Here is a 19,196-nt window from a genome sequence, read left to right as displayed (position 1 = left end):
CTCCTCCAACATTTCCATGTCCTTGTGTTGGGGATGGCCAGAACTGCATACAGTTCTGGTTACAGTTTACAGTAAAAATGGCTGTGTACACAATTCTGGTGTCACCTTTAAGACGGTAAAACTCGTATCAAAGGCAACGCGAAGAAAACTGACTTAATAATCCAATTATTCCATCCTCTTTCCAGACCTCCCCATTTCTGTACGGATGAGCAGCCCCTCCTTAGAGCGCCGTGCTGGAGCCTGCGCGGCCGAGGGCTCCCGGGGCCGCTCAGCCGCCGCTCGTGCCGGCCGCATGGAGCCGCGGGCGGTTACCGGGGGCGGTTACCGCCGCTCAGGCCCGTTCGAATCGCCCAATGGTGGAGCCGCGGGCGGCGCGGCGGCGGCGGCGGCCGGGGCCCTGCGGCCGCGCCTCCTGTCCCTGGTGCGGGAATCCGCCCCCGAGCTCGGCCCACGGCCGCCCGTGCGCCTCCCGCCGCGCCGATGGGGAGCTGAGGTGGCTGCGGACCCCGCGCGGAGCCACCTGGTGAGAGCGCCGGGCCCGGGGAGGGCAGGGCGGGGTGCGGGGAGGGGCGCTTCGCTCTGCGGGGTGTCCCCTCACCGTGTGGGCGTCCCCTCGCCCTCTTGGGTGTTCCCTCGCCGCACGGGTGTCCGAGCCCTGGGAGTTATTTCTTCCTGCCTGCCTTTCGGGGTCCTTCCTGCTGGGAGGCCAGCGGGAGCCGTCGGGCTCGGGGTAACGGCGCGGTGCGGGCGGGCGTTGGGAGCTGCCCGGCCCGCTGGGTGAAGGCCTGCAGTGCCCTCAGAGCTGCGGGCAGCACGCCGGCCCCCAGACCGCGTCTCTGCCAGCCTGAGGTGGCCGCTGATTCCATGGAAAACCTCCAGAGATTGCAGGAGGAATTAAAACTTACGAGTGAGCCTTGTTGCTAAGGGAGGCGCGGTGACAGCGTTTGATTTTCACTCGTGGTGATTCAAAAGCTCTGTCAGTGCTGGGCCTGGGGAGAGTTTAGCCCTTCCTTGGAAAAAAAGATGATTAAAACACCCAGCAGTGTTTGGAGTTGTTCATAGCTGCAAGCTGGGGAATCCTGTTCCTTCAGAAAGCTGTGCCTTCCTCTTCCTGAATTAAAGGAAGTACTGCTGTGTTCCTTAGAAATTGCAGTTAGAATTTGAAATTTTTTAAGTGAATAGTGCCAAACATTTCTACTGTTCAAAACAATTTCCATTGTCAGTATGTTAGGAATTACATACAAGTCTCTGTCCTTCCCTCATCCTATGCTTTACAGTGGAAGCCAGGGCACGCCAACTTGTGTTGTTTGGGTTCATGCACTTGATGTGTTTGAATCTTTGTATTTCCTTAAATCAAAAGGATGTTCAGAAATTGGCACCTTTTCCTCGTAATCATTTTATTATTTCTGTATCAGGTGTATTTCATCCGTCAACGAAGAAACTACCTCTTCACCCAACACACTGTCCAGAAAACTCAAAAGCTTGAAAGTAACTGTAAGTAACTTTACCTAGGCTGACAATATCCTTTCTGTCAGAATCAGATTAGTGCTGCTGGTGGCCTTGTGTAAGATTTGCAATTGCATTATACCATTACATCAACTGAGGCATCAAGCTCCAAGATGATGACTTGAACCTTGTGTCTCTAGGCTTTTCAGTGTTGTGTCAGGTTATGGTTATGTGTTTCTGTGGAGAGTAAAGAAATGCTGCGATGCAATGGCTTTTAAGGATTTTTGTTTAAAAAAGACACTTAAAGTTAAGCATGTATGAAGGAGCATACAGTTTCAGGGTTCTAGGATGGAGTGGTCTGATGATTTCCTGATGGTTTTTCTTAACTGTTAAATTAATTCTCCTCTTCTTCCTGCTTCAAATTTCTCTTTGTAATCAGATTTTGTGAGTTATAGGAACCCTTGATTTGCTCACTTGCTTTAAAACTTTGAACTTCAATGACTCTTACAGACACCTGCTATCAATCCAGCTGTGTTTGATCTTCAGTAACTAGGTTAGAAGCAGAAAATACTGGAAGCAGAGGAATTGTTTGTGTTAGTCCTGGCTTTACAGAAGAATAGTGTGCAGTTCAAAATGGCAGATGCTACTGATAGAAAGCTCAAATGTTAACCAAGGCTGGCCGCTGTTCCTCTCTGACACAAAGGGAAATGTTGTTATTTCCAGTTTCCTTATTCACAGGTTTCCCTTCATTGTATTTCCCTTTCCCATTTGTGGGAGAAGAGCCATGAAGAACCGTTCCTCGTCTCCCCCTTTGCACGTCCATGTGGATGAAAACACCCCTGTCCATGTCCATATTAAAAAGGGGCAGAAAACCACACCTGCAAAATGCCAGGTAGGAGTGTGTACCTGGTTGGTTGTAAGGTCTGCAAAAAGGAAGGTGAATGGCCCTAGAAGCATCAGAAAATCTTCCAGGTCTGTTTTACTATTGTGTTAGAACTGTGAGACTTCATTTCATATTCAGTGGTGAATTTGCAGTGACCCATTTGCTATGTTGATTTGTTGAAAGGTGATTTTGGTATGATACAGAATTGCTTTTCATGTTCATGTGAGGAATGTTGCTTCCAATGTGATATCATTTGGAGGATTTTTTTGCCTTTTATTTCCTGGATCTGTGTCCTGATAATGTTTTCTATTTGGCTTCGTATCTGTTTTTGGAGGAAAGATTTGAGGAGAGGTAGTACTTAGGCATTTCAAGTAGCATCTTGATTGTATTAAAATAAATGTGCTTTGAAAAAGAATCTTGATTCAAACCATATTCTGGACTTAAGGACATTCTCTGTCCGCTGAGCTCTGCAGCTAAGATCTCTTCCCAGGCTTATCCACAGGAGGCACAAGGCAATACTGAAGCTGAGGTTCTAGCTATCCCATATTCTCTTTTGTTGCTGGATATTTATGGAAAGTTGTTCTAAGAAGTTGATGGAAGTTGCTATCTCATTCTTCCTTATCTGCAGACATCCTGTTCTAAGTCTTCTGTTAATTCTGTGTTTGTTGCTAATGGCAAATTTCATAATGGGATGGAATGACAGTGAAAATAATGAGTCCTATTAATTAAATGTCAGTAGAGAATGTTTACAGCATCTGATTTTTCTCTAAGGTTAGAATTGTGCAAAAACCCTTTAACTCTCCTCCAGTTAGAGCAGCTCAAGTTCAATACAAATAAATACAGATCTTTTAGTTGACTACAGAGTAGGGAAAATACTTCAGGGGCTTCCCAAAATCAATCACGGTGTCAAATGGTATAGCTGGTCTTTTGTGAGGTGAATCTGGGATGGAGAAGGGATCTCCCAGGGATCTATCGTGTCCTACATCCAGCCATCCTGTCAGCTTAATGTGCAATAACCTTTCCTTCTGGCTGGTGTCAGCTTCCTCTGGTGGCTGCTACCTCATCTTACCTGATGCATCCTGTGAAACACTACTGATAGCTCCATATGAATGATCTTTTGGTTTTGCAGCACTAAAAATTGCAAATGGTTCTTTAAGAGTCTGTAATTTATTTTATTTTCTCTTTCTTTAGCAAAAGCAGAAACAGAAATCAAAAGGGGATGGTGTGCGAGCCGTGCGGGTGAAAACTAAGGCCCCTTGGATGCCCCCAGGCAAAACACGTACCCGTGATACCACCTTGAAATGGGAGGTACAGCTGGTTTTGCTCTTTAAAACAAACTTTGACGTTTAGCCAAGGTTGAAGAGAGTGGTTGTATAGTGAGAGAGTTGGGCAGATCTGAAAGAAGGCTACTGTTACCTACCATCTATTTGAAGTGTCTTCTATAAATCTTTCTCACTTTTTAATATAGAAAAACTGGGAATTCATAAACAGCCTGTGGCCATGCCTTTCTGTCTCTAGAAGCCAGACACGTGTTTGTTTATTGTAATTTTACTAGTGCCTTTCAAGATCTCTTCTGGAGGCTCAGCGAGGGACTGCTGGTCTCAGTCTCTTCCGAAGCACAGAGCGTTTGTGCAGCATTGTGTCATATTTTCTTTCTCATGGGTTGATAGTTTTGCCTGTTGTATTCCTGGCACTTCCTAGATGAGGATTTGAGCTTTGATTAGTTTTTCTTCTTTTTCTGTTTTACTCTATCTGCATTCTTGACCTTTCCCAGATGGAAACAGAAGAGCTGTTTGTAAATGTTTTTTTCTTTGCTAGCCTTGCTGCAGTGATGGGCCCAGTCTCTGGGTTTTGGCAACATTAGCTTTAGAATGCTATTTATAATGTTATACTAAAAAAATTATACCCTTTATTCTCTGGCAGGAATCAACTGAACGCCTTGAACTTACACCTAATCCTGAGTGTGAAAGGATGCAATCAGTGCTGCGCCTCAGTGACCTCTCCACGGATGACGACGATGCCGCTTGCTCCAAAATTAACAAATATGAAAAGAAGATAGATAGCCTGATGAATATGGTGGGAACACTGAAGAAAGAGGTGAGGAGACAGTGGAAAGACCTGCTGACTGGGGCTTTGTAGCTGATTCTTTGACAAGAGGAGGCTGGAGGCAGGTCTTGGTGCAATGGAAGGCTACTCAGGCTGTTGGCAGCTTGCTTGAATATCAAAAATCAATCTGAATTGTTTAGAATAGCTGAACTATCCTAGTAAGAAATTCACTAAGCCACACTATGAAACATTTCAAAACATTATTAATTTAATAAGGTATTGCTGTGCTTTAATTTCCAAATAATCTCTCTTGCCCAAGCCCAAAATCTGAAAACTGATGACTCCAGAAAGGTAAAAATACAATTGATGTTTTATTGTCAAAAAATCCCCTTATTCAATGAGGTTGTTTCTTCTGATTCTGTTTCAGAAATGTGCAACCCAGTGATGTGTTTTCCAGATAAATAGGCTCTTATGTACTTGACACCACTTTAAAAATAGGTGGGAGATATTCCCAGGTCTCATAACATGCGGCATGGTGGGGCCAAACTGCATTTTTAACTTGGAGTTAACACTCAGAGTAGCAAATCTTGTATTATTATTTTACTCTAAACTTATATGGATGTCAAATCAATGAACAAGAATAGGATTTGATTCAAGTAGATACTTACAGCAAGCATTTTCCATTTTATTTATGCTACAAAATTTAATGGAGTTACTTGCATGGTTGTAAAACAAAAATCAATTTTAGAACCACAGAATCATTAAGAATCACAGAATGAACTGGGTTGCAAAAGACCTTTGAGATCATCTAGTCCGACCTATGACCTAACCTAACACCTCCTCATCAACTAAACCATGGCACTGAGTGCCACGTCCAGGCTTTTTTTAAACACGGGACGTTCAGGGACGGTGACTCCACCACCTCCCTGGGCAGACGATTCCAGTGCCCAATCACTCTTCCAGTGAAGAATTTCTTTCTGATGTCTGACCTAAACTTCCCCTGGCGCAGCTTAAGACTGTGTCCTCTCGTTCTGTAAGCTGCTGCCTGGAGAAAGATACCAACCCCACGTGGCTACAGCCACCTTTCAGGGAGTTGTAGAGAGTGATAAGGTCACTCCTGAGTCTCCTTTTCTCCAGCTCCCTCAGCTGTTCTTTATAGGGCTTGTGTTCCAAGCCCCTCACCAGCCTTGTTGCCCTCCTCTGGACGAGTTTGAGCATCTCCACGTCCTTCTTGAGCTGAGGGGCCCAGAACTGGACACAGCACTTGAGGTGTGGCCTCACCAGTGCCGAGTACAGGGGAAGAATGACCTCCCTGGTCCTGCTGGCCACACTCTTTCTGATCCAAGCCAGGTGCCACTGGCCTTCTGGGCCACCTGGGCACACTGCTGGCTCATGTTGAGTCAGTTGTTGACCAGTACCCCCAGGTCCCTTTCTGCCTGGGCACTGTCCAGGCACTCTGCCCCCAGCCTGTAGTGCTGCGGGGGGTTTTTGTAGCCAAAGTGCAGGACCTGGCACTTGGACTTGTTAAAGGTTGGAAAAGACCTCCAAGATCCTCAAATCCAACCTTTGATCCATCACCACCTTGTAAAATAAACCAGAGCACTGAGTGCCATGTCCAATTGTTCTTGAACACCTCCAGGGATGGTGACTCCATCACCTCCTTGGGCAGCCCTTTCTGTGAAGAAATTCTTCCTGATGTCCAACCTGAACATCCCCTGACACAGCTTGAGGCCGTTTATTTCCTCATGTCCTGTCACTTGTCAACTGGGAGGAGATACTTTTTTTTTTCTATACTTTCAGTAAGTTAATTGACTCTAAGTGGTTCACTGATTTGGCATGTGGATTCTGTGTATCAGTTCCAAAGCCCCTGGTTTAAGTTTTATTCCAATATCTTCAGGTCAAGATGCAGAAAATGGAGGAACAGGAGCAAATGGCAAAGCGTCTCCTGGAGGAGCAGAAGGAAGAACTGAATGAGGTCACACAAGAACTCGTAGAAACAGAGCACGAGAACACGCGGCTCCGGCGCAACATTGAGCGCATAAAGGAGGAGAAGGACCTGACTGTGTAAGAAAGCTTCACTTCTCACTGTCCCTGCACTAGTGGTATCCACAGGCACCTCCCTCCTTTATTGCTGATGTGATCTGAGGTCGTAGCTGCTGTTGAAGAACTGATGCACTTGGATTTTTTGTCACCTTTTAGAAGGGGAGCACCAGATTGCAATAGCTGCAGAGAAGGGCTCTAGCACGATTTTTGGAATGGAAAAAAAAACTACTTTTAGAGGAATCCTAGAGCAGTTGGCTTGTGTGGAGGGTCATCCTAGCTCTGGAATTAATATTTTGAAGGTTAAAGGATTCTGCTTGAATTGTGATGATATTGATAGAACAAGAAATTAATAAACATGGAGCTGAAAACTAGAGGAGAATTTTTGACCTTTATAAAAATCCTAGAGACAGACGTGACAGCCCCTGAGAGGACTGAACCATGGGCTTTTTTCTTAGTGATCCTGAAGGTCTGCGAGTCTGACATTTGTGCATCTGCTTTGTGTCCAAAGAATTAGAGAAGTTTGTGTCTCCAGGGGGACAGTAGTGTTTTAAGAGAGTTAGTTTTATTTTTTCTTAAGAAAGATCACTTGGAAGTTAATGCTTTGTATTCCTTTTTCAGAAAGCTCTGTGAATGCTTCTGAGATTACAAGTCCTGGCTAAAAACATTGAGCTGCATATCTTGGTGTGCTTTTCTGTTTTTTGTTTGGCCATTCAGAGTCTTATTTCTGGTGTGGCATAAGTACCCAGGAAAAGCACACCATTGTGTTTTGGGTTTAGCAGTGTGTGCAGACTTTGGCGTAAGCCTGATTTGTTCCCTCTAAATTTCATAGCTGTGATCTTAGCAAGCTCCTGGTGTCTGCTTACTGCCTTCTCTCAAAACAGCTTCCACACTGAAAGAGGGCAAATCTTAAGCAGTTTTCGTTTAGAGCTTTTATCCTCTGATTTGGGTTTTTTATGAATTTTAACCCAATCAACTGTTTATCAACAGTGACTGGTACAGCTGCCAAAGCTTCTTGTTTCTCTGATGGCTGAATTCTCCTTGCAGGCTACAGAAGGAGTGCTTGCAGCAGGAGAAGGAGTGTTTGATGTCCAAGCTGAATGAAGCAGAAAGGGATGGAGCAGCAGCTGCCAGACAGATCCATGCCCTGAAAAATACCATTGGGAGACTCAACATTGTAGGTGTCCTTTTTTGTTCTTGTCTTTAGTACATTGTCCTGTTGAATAGTTGTCTTAAAAAAAATAATGTTATAGTTGCTAATGCAGCAAAATATAAGGAAAAGTGATTGTAATATAAGGATAAGGATGTTAAGATTTAACATCCTTAAGGTGTTTCCTAGTTTGGTGTGAAAATGGGGTATTTACTTCCAGGTACCTTCTGCACACAAGTGAACAATTATTTCCTTTTGTTTATGTGTTGTGGGTTTTGTTTGTTTGAGTTATTGTGGTTTGTTTTTCTGGTTTCTTTGTTTATTTTTGTTTCTTTATTTGGTTTTTGTTTGTTTGTTTAATGTTTTTTCCTTCAGGAGAAACACATGAGCAGCACAGATATAAATGCTCTAACAAGACAAAAAGAGCTTCTGCTCCAGAAATTGAGCACCTTTGAAGAAACCAACCGGACACTCAGAGAACTTATTGCAGAGCAGCGGGCTCGGGAGGTGAGAGCTGCTGTGTGTGGAACCTGGCTGATTACAGGAGGCTGTGTTGTCTCGTGGGCTGGAAGGGAGATTTGAGTTTGAAGTCTTTCAACTCTTTCTCCCAGCCCTGCAGTAGACCCTGTCAGCCCATAAAGGCTGGATAGTTTTTATTTGGGTTTTTTCTTTATCTCTGTCTAATTCATAGAGTAAGACTGACTTTTCTGCTGTGAGGATGGTAGAGCCTCTAAGTCTTTGACTATATTAAAGGGTTCAGGCACTGCTGTGTTGCTAGCTGTCTCCTCTGGATACGGCTGTATCTGCTGATCTTGCTACTCTCAAACACTGCTGCTGCACTTGGATTGCCTGGAGTCTGAGGAGTTGATATGGCCTCAGCTAATGAGAGTCTGTGGATATTCAGAACTTGTAGGCATTGAGGGCAACAACAGAGAAACTGAAAACAATTCTGTGGTGCTTGTACAGAACAATTCTGTATTGCTTGTAAGAGCAATAGAGAAATGAAATTTCTATTCTTTCTGTAGTTTGTATTCCATTTCAGCAAAAGCAGGCTGATGGTAACAGTTACCTCAGCCACCAGTGGGGCTGGATAAAAGGTCTGAATTTTTCCACATGAATTTCCCTGAGTAGTGGGAGAGTTCAGAATGATCTTACATTGCCATCATGCTTTTTATTTTAATCTTTGACTGGGAAGCGGAAAAGCTTTCTGAGATGGAAAATGGTATGTAAAATATAGCAAATGCGATGTTTCTAGATATATTCTAAGAATTGCTGCTGCAACTGGGAGGAAATAGTTGATTTTCCCAGTTCCATTTAAAGAAGCTTTATAAAATTGACTTTTTAGTTAACAGTTTTTCTCATGTATTTATTTTGTAGAAGGATGCCCAGAAGGTACTGGATCGGCAAGGACTGCTGCTGAAAAGGCTGGCTGACTCAGATGCAGAGAACATGGTAAGCAAACCACAATCTCTCTTTATTTTAAAATTTTAAAAGATAAAGCAGAAAGATCTAAAATGACAAGCCCTTCTTTGTCTTATATTCTGCTGTCAAATATTACACTAGTGCCTTTTAGATCAATAAAAAAAATATTTTAGCTTTTGTGGTAATCAGAGCCACGACATTGCTCCTCTGGTTAACAGCCTGCGTTTCAAAGTGGGTAGATTTTCATTGCCTTTGAAATGAAAGGGGCTTAGGATGGGGATAACTCGGTGTATTGGGCTCTGTCACCAAATGAGTTACCCTGTGCCAGTTTTTGTTCATTTCCTTCTCCATAAACTGAGACAAGAGTTCTTGCATTGCCAGAAGTTATAAAACTTGCTGTGAGACATAGGTAAATGCCCTTTTTAGTCTGTGGAGTATATATGGTCCTGACTGGGTGTCCTGTGCCCTGTTGCACAAATGTATGTGTATCACTTCTGCTTCCTGGTTGAGGAGAATGCAGCCTGTTTTGCTGGCGATGAGGATCCTGTTGTTGTGGATAACAATCAGTGCCAGGGGTCAGGTGGTCTTGAGAGGGAGGCAGTTACACCTCTTGCCTTCTACCTGCTGTCCTAAATGTGTTTGTTACTGAACATCTGTGTGGTGTTTGTTTTTCCAGCAACTTCAGATCAGGCTTCAGGGAAAAGAAAAGGAAGTGGAAAGCCTCACACTTCAGATAGTGGCAGAAAAGGTAATCTCCATTTTCTGTTTTTCCCTTTCTCCTCTACTTTCCAGTTCTGTAAAACCACAGATAGTCCAAAAGATGAGGTTGTTTGCAGACCACTACTTTGAGATCAGATGACTGGCTTGCTTATAAAACTAGACAGATACCAACTCCCACACAATTGTGAGTTCCATATTCTGCTAATAAGACACCTGTCTCAGGATGGATAGGTAGAATTCTCTTTGCTTGGGCACTGAATTGCCATTCTGTTTAAGCTCCTGTTGGTTCCCGATGGCAAATTCCAATCTGTTCCTTAGTTTAGGAAGTAAAGTGGGAATGCAGTGGAAGAGATCAGATATGAAGAATATTTTGCCCTAGAACATACCTTTCAAGCCAGTCATTCACATGTGTTATAAAATAAATGGCTGCTCATTTGGTCCCTTTTTGTTGGATTAGAAGAGCTGTGAGGGTCCATCTGGAGGTGGCTGGAGATCATTCAGTGAAGAAATCTGAGACTACTGCATATTATTAAGTGTTCCTTCTATTAGCTTATTGAGTAAAAACATGTTTGTCTTGTTCCTGCTTATCTAGGAAAAGGCAAGGAAAGCACTTGAACTCTCCCAAGCTATGGAGTCTATGAAAACCCATTTACAAGCCCAGCTGCAGAGCAAAGAAGCTGAGAACAACCGTCTGGCCACACAGCTGCGGGTATGTCTGCACTGCTCCCTGGGGATTGTCTCTTCCTTTGCTTCCATGGACTGAATTCACTCACAAGGGAGTAGCACAAGCTTCTTACTGAGTCTGGTTGACTGAAATATTGGCTGGTGATGTTTATGCCATTAACACACAGCATGATTTTCAAATAAAGTAAGAAAAGAGAAATCCTTTCACTTTTGAGGCATGAGGCAAAATCTTAGCTTTAAGGTCTATGTGTATTAGATTTTCCTTTTCCTAAGTTAGTTACTCCATAATTGTTGAAAAGATGGATTTGGTTTAGTCAAGCATCAAGACAAATTGAAACTATTTAATTTGCTTTTTTGGAAAAATGCTGTGCCAGTTTGATCACTCTTGTTTATGTGTTCTACAATATTAATGAGGGGGAGAAAGTTCCCCTGGTTTATCATGATTAGAGTTTTATATTTAGCATATGTTGGGATGATGTTACAAGGAACATAAATGTGTTAATGTTTTAGAGGAGCTTTAAACTGTTCTAATAAGAGCTGCATAAAGCAACATTGTTGTATGCAAACATTTCAGTCAATAAAAAGAATGTTCTCAGGTAGATCAAAAGACTGTTAGAACAGTACTTATTTTGGTCAGGAGAGAAATCAGTATTTTAGGAAGCAGCTTATGAAAGAAGAAAGGAAGACTCTTGGAAGAAAAGGAAGATGTCATGCTGCCGTCTCTTTCAGCATTTAGACAGGATTGTGTAGGTGAAACCTGACTGCAAATACCTGCAGGCTGAACACTGGGGATTTGTGCCTGGTTCTCATCACCATTTCTAGGAGATTAGTTGCTGCTTTGGGTTTGCTGGTGTAATATGGGCATTAATCCACATGGTGGGTTTTTTTCCCCCACAGAATCTGGAGATGAGTGAAGCTCAGTATAAGGCAGAGCTGGACCTTGCCCTGGAGCAGATGAAAGAAGTGAAGGGCAAGGGAGATAGTGATAAAGAGGCCCTGAAGAAAGCTGTCCGTGCACAGAAAGAGCGGGCGGAGCGGAGTGAGGAGTATGTGCAGAAACTGACTGCCCAGCTAGCAGAAAAAGTATGTGCTAAAACAGGAGAGGCCTTATTTGAGGTCATGCTTTTAAATTGTTGACTTCTGGTAGTAGCCCTGGGGAGAGTCTCTTCTTTCAACTAATGAAATTTATTTCTGTCTTCGTGCCATGGCCCATTTATGCCAAGTTTAGAACAAATCCAGTTTGCTCAGCTGTCACTGTATTCACCGCATGTCCTAAGTTAAGGGCATCTCTGCGTATTGTCTGCATATCTCACACCAGTGGTGATTTTGTCTTCTCCCTTACTTTTTTCCTCTTGTATTTCACTTGTCTAACAGGACAGGTGTGTTGCTGAGGCCCAGTGCGAGCTTGAGTCCTGGAGGAATCGCTGCAACAAAGCACTAAAGGAGAAGGATGATCTTGAACTGGAAGTCGTTACGCTGAACAGGTTAGAATAAAATCAGTGCAGAGAAAGAAGCATGAGGGAGGATGAGTTCAAAGTTCAAGGATAATTTAACTGAATAATAGCATTGAAATGAATATTTTAGTTGGATTGCTTGTAAATAACCAAGCAAAAGCAGCACTGCATAAGGGCTAGAGCAGAGTTTGAAGAGGTGGAGAGAGACATGTGACTTCTGCTGCTGACTTGGCACAGCAAAGGCAGACTCTTTAAGGTTTGCTGACCCTTAAAAGTGTGCCATTTTGTAATGCATTGAATTAAGGTTATTTTTGTTTTGAGGTCTTTTTGAATAACTTGAATGGAAGATATTAAAAGAGATAAGCAGTATAGTTGATGCCAGTTTTGTTGTGAAGGTAAATAAATCTTTTGGTATCATTGCAGTACAGTTGCTACTGCAGGAAAAAGGAGGTAGGTATGAGCTGAGAGAGGCATATCTTTATCCTGTGCATCTTTGAGACAATTCATTTGAGCTCCAAGGGGACAACTCCAGTTAGTTTCCAGGAGGTATATAAAGATTGAAGTATAGAACAGTGTAACAGGGAGGTGTGCATACATGACAGTAGAAGGAAGATGAAAGGATGGGGAAAAGCCATGTTTCTGAAGCTAGTTTTCAAGGGTTAGGAGCCCTACTCTTTCTTGTCACTTAAGGATTAATTTTCTTTCTGCGTGGCAGCCGTGTCGCAGACTTGCTGGAGCAGCAGGCAAAGCTGCAGGAACAGACGCGGGACGAAAAAGAAGCTTTGCTGGATAAACTGCACCAACAGACTGGAGAGAACAACTCTTTAAAGAAGGATAATGAAAGACTGAAGGTCAGTGACTAAGGGTTTGAAGCTCGAATGCTAGGAGGAAAAGAAGGGGGAATTACAACAACTTTCTTGGCCACTGAGGACAGAGTCAAATTGCACCCATTGCTCCTATACAGTTTCAAACCAGTTCATACAACCTGACTGTGACAGGGCCAGTGTGCTGGGAGGAGATAGAGGAAGTGTACTTACTGGGAGAACTGTGTTTCTTCCACATTTTGGCTAGGAGTATCTCCAATCTAGCTACTGTTTCATCTAGTTGGGGTCTTAAATCTTGTCCTCACATCTTCACGCTGCTGACCAGAGAGCAAACAGCTGTAGCTCATACAGAGAGAACGGTAATCTCCAGAACAAACAAAAATGACTGGCATATTTCTCTGTTGTCCTTTACCATGAGTCATCTTGTGGGCGACCTACTTAATTTTTTCCATCCCAAACCTCTGTGCTCTGCTGATGCAAATTTGGCAATCCACTGAAGTCTAGAAAGTTTGGGCAACTTGCATGGATAAAACTGTATTTTCTTAGTCTAGACAACATTAGACAGCTCACATGGCAGGTACTTGCGCAGAGGAGGGCAACAAGGCTGGTGAAGGGCTTGGAACACAAGCCCTATGAAGAACAGCTGAGGGAGCTGGGGTTGTTTAACCTGGAAAAAAGGAGACCTTATCACTCTCTACAACTCCCTGAAAGGTGGCTGTAGCCAGGTGGGGGTCGGTCTCTTCTCCCAGGCAACAACCGACAGAACAAGAGGACACAGTCTTAAGCTGCGCCAGGGGAAGTTTAGGTTAGACATCAGAAAGAAATTCTTCACTGGAAGAGTGATTGGGCACTGGAATAGTCTGCCCAGGGAGGTGGTGGAGTCACCGTCCCTGAACGTCCCGTGTTTAAAAAAAGCCTGGGCGTGGCACTCAGTGCCATGGTTTAGTTGATGAGGAGGTGTTAGGTTAGGTCATAGGTCGGACTAGATGATCTCAAGTCTTTTGCAACCTAGTTCATTCTGTGATTCTTTATGATATTTCCAAGCACTCAATGGAAAATGTTTTCTTTTTTTCAGGCTGCTCTGAACTCAATGGAGGGCAAGCTGAACCAAGCGCAGACGGAATTGCAACAGCTCCAGAACTCTGTCAGGAGCTACGAAGGGCTGATTGAAAACTACACGGCACAGGTGGGTCTCAGAACCTTCAGCCCTTGCACAAAGGTGTTTTCTCCTTCCACTGTGGCTTATTCTGTAATGCCTTAGCTATTGCCAGCTGGAGCAGTTTCAGTTACTCCAAGGCATTGCACGCATGTGTTGAAAACTATATATAATAGATAAAGTCTGGTGTCCTTCTTTGAATGTCCAGGCACAGAAGGCCCGAAAGGAAGCAGATGAGCTGGCTGCAAGACTGGAGAAGTGTGAAAGAGAGAACAAGACAATAAGGGATGAAATGAACAAGGAGCTTGAAACGGTAACTATCCCTCTAAAGACACATTGTAGACATTCATGGATCTTAGTGTTCTGAATCTAGTGAAAAACAGCTGTGAATAGGAAATAAAAGGCTTATCTTAAGTCTGCCTTTTCCATCAGTTTTTTCTTAGGACTTGTTCAATAAGTTTTGCAGAATGAACATTTAGCAGCTTCTTTTTGACTATATGGCATTCCTCATGGAATTATTTAGTGTCTCCTTTGCTGCAGAAATAGTGGTTTGGAACAGTGGATTAGGTAGGTTGAACCGTTACCTGATGTGGAACAGCTGACTTCAAAAGCAGAGCTTGTACTTCTAGTAAAATTGAAGCCCACAGTCCAAAATTCTCATTCTTACACCATCCATAGAGAATGCCAGATCCTAAGTGAAGGCTTTTCTGAGTAGGAAGATGTTAGACTTCGAACTCAGCACTGGCCAAATATCCACACAATGTCACCATGGTTGTGGACTAACAGAGCTTCATTGAAGTTGAGAAATTTTTTAGTCTTGATCTTATGAACATTTGTAAGTTCCTCATGTTTTCTTCTTTGATTACAGACACGTCAGAACTTCCAGACCCAGCTTGCTGAACTGGAAAAGCTGCCCGAGATCCTAAAGTACACCGAGACACAGCTGGCAGAATGCCATCAACAGCTCATGTGTTACGAGAAGAAGAACACGGACCTGTGTGCCATGATTGCAGATCTCCGTCAGCTGGTAAGGGACTGGCAGAAAGTACCCCTACCACTGAGCACCACCTCAAGTCCGAAACCAAGATGAATTTCTAATCACAGCAAGGTTCAAACTTCGTCTCTGTTCTCGTCTCTTTTTGAAAAGATTAAACGTGCACTGCAAAATAAAGGTGTGTGCCATGTCTTTGTGCAAGAAGTTGGTAGCTTTGCTGGTAGCATTCCTTAATATTTGAAAGGTTTCTCATCCCTTGGTGCAGAATCTTTCTGGGACTTGAATAGCAGCAGTGGCAGCACTTGATAATGCCAGCCCTCGCTTCTGTTACCTCCATCCTCATGTCACCTTTCCCTCCTGTAGTTTTCTGCTGATGGTGCTGTCCCAACCATTTTCTCACTCTGATTTCAGGTTTTTTTCCCAGTTCCTGTTTTTTGTTCCCAGAAAGACTGTGTAGGTATTGCAGCATAATTTCAGACAGGGATGACATCTACAGCTGTGCCTCAAGATAGCACATGATCTCTGTCTGACCACTTTAGTCTGCTTGGTCTGGAATTATAAACCTCTCTGGTGTTTCAGGCTCTGATGCTGTTGTGGGCTGCTGGCATGTTTGTGGCTGCTATTCTTGTGTGTGTGCTTGGCTGTGCTTGCAGATGCTGCTCTACATGCAGGAATTTACAGGCCTGGCTTTTCTTTTGCAGTACGGAAGAGTTTTCCTACACCTTTCCAGACTGTAACTGGAAGCATCAGCAAAATGGATGTTTAGTTTTCTTCTATCCACTGTTCCCTTTCTGAAGCTCTCCAGAAATTATGAATGGAGCATGTTTCCTTCTGAGAGCTGCATATGTTTTAGGTGGTTGGTCGTGTGTGTAATGACTGCTCTGTGAAGTAATTAATTCCTGTAATTTTAGATTGACCTCCAGGGGGACAAAATGGAGATGACAAGAGAGAGATATCAGTCTGCCCAGGAGGAGAAAAAGCAACTCACCTTGAAGGTGGAGGAGCTAGAAAGGTTAGAAATACTAGGCTCTCTTGTCTTTTTAACCTTCCATTTCCATTGTTTTTACAGGGGATTGAAACAGCTTCAGTCTTGTTCCAGTTCCCCACATGCCTTCAGGATTCTGTGCATTTGCTTATCCCACAAGGATCTCTAATCAGTAGCTGTCCACTGAGAGTTACATGCTTTTGCAGCAGCACCTGTTGTGAATGTTGTTAGACAGGATGATGGCTTAGACAACAGAGGAACTAGCTCCTTGTCCAATCTAGCCTGGCAATTTTGAGGTTACTAGATATTACAGTACTTTTACCCATGTTTATAAGTTTCTTTTAGTGACAATGTCTCGGAAAATGCAGGTATATGGGTACTCTGTAGGCCCTTCAATCTTTGAAATTTTGGTTTGAGTACTGGAGAACTGTTTCTTGGGGCTCTCACCTTTCAAGGGGGAATAGAATCTATTATCAGAGGCGTCAGGACCTGACAAAAGGCAGAATGAAACACCCTCCATTTAAAATGAATAGGTTTCCTTCCCTTATTGTCTTAAACTAGAAAACTAGAGTCCAAGAGTGCCCAGAACATAGAATTCCTTCAGGTCATAGCAAAACGTGAGGAGTCGATCCACCAGTGTCAGGTGCGGCTGGAGGAGAAGAGCCGTGAGTGCAGCTCCCTGGCACGTCAGCTGGAGGTGGCCATTGAGGATGCCAAAAGACAAGTGAGTCATTTCTCATGTTTGTGAATTCACCTAAAGCTACCCAGGCTGTGAAAGGGGAACAGTGAGAATGCTGAAAATATCTTCTCAGCTTATGACCAAACCTATTAAAATCATTGTATTCAGTGAAATACAAGTAATGTGCTGGTGCTATTTGTCAGCACTGTTGAAGAACTGAACTCAGTTTGCAACAGAGAAAAGCACAAGACTGAGCTGCTGCTTATGTGTGAGGATGTGTCAGTTAAACTTCAAAGGGCTTTTGTGGGCAATGGGTAGGGAAAAAACATTCTTCCATAGACATCCCTTTAACAAAGTTGTTGTTCTATGTAGGTGGAACAAGCTCGAGAACGAGCAGTCTCCAGAGAGAGGGCAGCCCAGTCCAAGATGTTGGATTTGGAGACCCAGCTGAGCAGGAATAAAACAGAGCTGAACCAGTTGCGTCGGAGCAAAGAGGATGTGAGTGACTTGTGGGGGATACTCTTGCTGTGCTGGTGGTGCCCTGGCAACAATTGGAATCAATAAATCATCCTGTGGATGTGCTGCTGAAGTCATGCAGAGCTGTGCCTGAATGTGATGTGCTGTTGTGTGTGTCCATGTATGTGTGACACAGGACATGTCTGCTGTGTCACCAGTTCAGGAGTGTGTATTAAGTGATAGGCAAATGGGAGTACAATGATGTGAATGAATTGGTATAAAGTTATGTATGTGTAAGAAAGAATCACTTTCCTTGTGTTCAAAGGAGATTTGCACCAGGTATCATGGACAGATTTTAAGTTCATTTTGCCTATATCAAAGAGAGTGCAATTTCTCTTCTAGAGGAAAGCATTTCTTCTAGAAGAAAGACTGGGAATCTTTTGTCGTGTCCTATTTACCTTGCTTCCTTGCTTTAGTTTTACTTGGAATTGTGTGGGCTGATGGATCAGGTCAAGTTGTTTTTCAGAAAAGAGTGTGTTTAATTCCCCATAACTACAGCTAATGTATTTTAAAAGCCCAACTGATTAGCCATGTTGTCTCCTGCTTTTATCAGCGGGTTGCTGAATGGAGTTGGGAATGAGCAGAACAAATTATAAATATCACAGCACCATCTATGGTAATGTCATCTCCTGCTGTGCTAATTCTGGCTCTCCTCAGCACTTTGGGGGAAGAGTTTAACATGAACAGGATGAATGTTGCTGCCTTTCAGCCTGTTTTGTGCTCCCCTGTGCAGGCAGAGCGCCGATATGAAAGCCGCCTCCAGGACCTGCGGGATCGGCTGGAGCAGTCGGAGAGCACCAACCGCAGCATGCAGAACTACGTCCAGTTCCTCAAGTCTTCCTACGACAACGTTTTTAGGGAAAGTGCTTTGCTGGGCTCCCCGAGCCGCTCTCGCTCTCCCCTCTGAGAGCAATGCTCTCCTTGCACCTTTTTTAAGCACACAGAAGGAGCTTTGTTTCAAAGCCATATTGATATAGAAAATAGGATGGCATTTCAGGGTCACTGTTAGGAGATTTTTTTCTTGCAGAATGAGAAAATAAAATGACGTTGGCATCTGATCAAAATGTGGGGTATCAGCAATACTGGTTTGGTGTTGGAGGTTGGTGTTAGGTCATAAACTGAGCCCCAAAACCAGGTGTTTTTGCGTATAATGGAAAAGATCCTTTTCCTCCTGTAAGGTCATGATGGTTTCAGCTCTTAAAACCTGTGAGAGGTTTGTTGAGTGTGTTAGTTTTTGTAAGAGCTCTCTTCGTGCTTCACTTCTCATTCGGTTTCTCTGTTGGGGAGATCATGTGGGGGTTTTTTGCTTGTGGGATTTTTAAAGTAATTTTTTTATACTGTTGGTGTGAAACTAAAAATAACTGAGGTGCCTGGGCTCTACACTCACAAGAGATTATCTCCTGCACAACCACAGTGTTTGTAACAATTTTATACCAGAAATTATGAGTTTGGTTTGGGTTTTTATACTTGATTCTTACATACTCCCTGATCCTTACCTTTATTGGTGAGTGTAACGCTAATATTGCTTTACTCCTCTTACCCTGATTTTCTGATCCTGAATATACCCAGGACTGAGCCAAAACAATCTAAATTTGAAGGAAATCATCGTCACTTCATATGGGGTCTTGGTGCAAAGGCCATGTGAGTTCAGGGTGTGCATGAAATCCTGACTTGGTCTTAAGCCAACTAAGGAGCAGCTGCAGATACTCAACTTCTTCATTAAAATCACCTGCACCTTCTGGAAAATCACATCTTTTGTGTGTCAAGTCTCTAAAGTCCATGTGCTCTCTAGTGTCCTATTGTTTCGACTAAATGGTTCTTAGGGGGGCAAAAATAAACCTTGTTTTTATTTTTCTCTCTGTTGTATCCTATGTATGTGCAATGTGATGTGGTCATTGGCAGTATTTGTCATAAAAGTTTTCTAAACTAATCAGTTTTCAAAAGATCTGTAATTGCGTGTGTTTAACACTTTAAAAATCCCAGAACTGCTGGGGGAAAAAACAATAAACTACATTTTAATTGGTTATGGTAGGGATTTCGTCTTCAGATGCTGTGTGTGTCTGAGTTTGGAAAAGCAAACACATCCCAGGGCTGTTGGTGCGGGCAGCTGAATTCCAGACTGCTTCCGTGGTTCACGGGTGGAGCCCTCCCTATGCTTCTGCGACCGGGGCTAAGCAGCGCAAGGTGGTTCCAGCCC

The 19,196-nt window shown here is 43.4% G+C and overlaps 1 protein-coding gene across 5 annotated transcripts; it reads left to right on the top strand.

Moving 5' to 3' along the window:
• Nucleotides 1-635: 635 nt before the first annotated feature.
• On the top strand, nt 636-19,045 carry ODF2 (outer dense fiber of sperm tails 2). 5 transcript variants are annotated; one of them, XM_048325813.1, is made up of 21 exons: nt 636-907; nt 1,416-1,494; nt 2,227-2,338; nt 3,521-3,637; nt 4,253-4,426; nt 6,273-6,439; nt 7,463-7,592; nt 7,941-8,072; nt 8,943-9,017; nt 9,664-9,735; nt 10,300-10,416; nt 11,289-11,474; nt 11,766-11,875; nt 12,561-12,696; nt 13,745-13,855; nt 14,034-14,138; nt 14,694-14,852; nt 15,731-15,831; nt 16,366-16,528; nt 16,856-16,981; nt 17,733-19,045. In XM_048325813.1, exons 3-21 carry the CDS (start codon nt 2,231-2,233, stop codon nt 17,904-17,906), a joined length of 2,463 nt encoding a protein of 820 aa, XP_048181770.1. In that variant the 5' UTR covers nt 636-907; nt 1,416-1,494; nt 2,227-2,230; the 3' UTR covers nt 17,907-19,045. The 5 variants fall into 5 exon arrangements, with proteins under 5 accessions (XP_048181770.1, XP_048181768.1, XP_048181769.1 ...); XM_048325811.1 differs by having other exon boundaries at nt 2,185-2,338; XM_048325812.1 differs by having other exon boundaries at nt 2,170-2,338.
• Nucleotides 19,046-19,196: the final 151 nt, after the last annotated feature.

Source organism: Corvus hawaiiensis, chromosome 21, assembly GCF_020740725.1.
Source record: "Corvus hawaiiensis isolate bCorHaw1 chromosome 21, bCorHaw1.pri.cur, whole genome shotgun sequence".
NCBI lineage: Eukaryota > Metazoa > Chordata > Aves > Passeriformes > Corvidae > Corvus > Corvus hawaiiensis.
The sequence above is the reverse complement of the archived record's forward strand: the minus strand, read 5'-3'. Positions and strand labels throughout refer to the sequence as shown.

What these genes read in the sequence shown, in the direction of transcription:
- ODF2 (XM_048325813.1), top strand. Translation starts at nt 2,231, where the DNA reads ATGAAGAACCGTTCCTCGTCTCCCCCTTTGCACGTCCATGTGGATGAA. An exon ending in ACTCAGATGCAGAGAACATG is followed by an intron (nt 9,018 to 9,663) that starts GTAAGCAAACCA and finishes TTGTTTTTCCAG; the next exon opens with CAACTTCAGATCAGGCTTCA. An exon ending in CTGCCCAGCTAGCAGAAAAA is followed by an intron (nt 11,475 to 11,765) that starts GTATGTGCTAAA and finishes CTTGTCTAACAG; the next exon opens with GACAGGTGTGTTGCTGAGGC.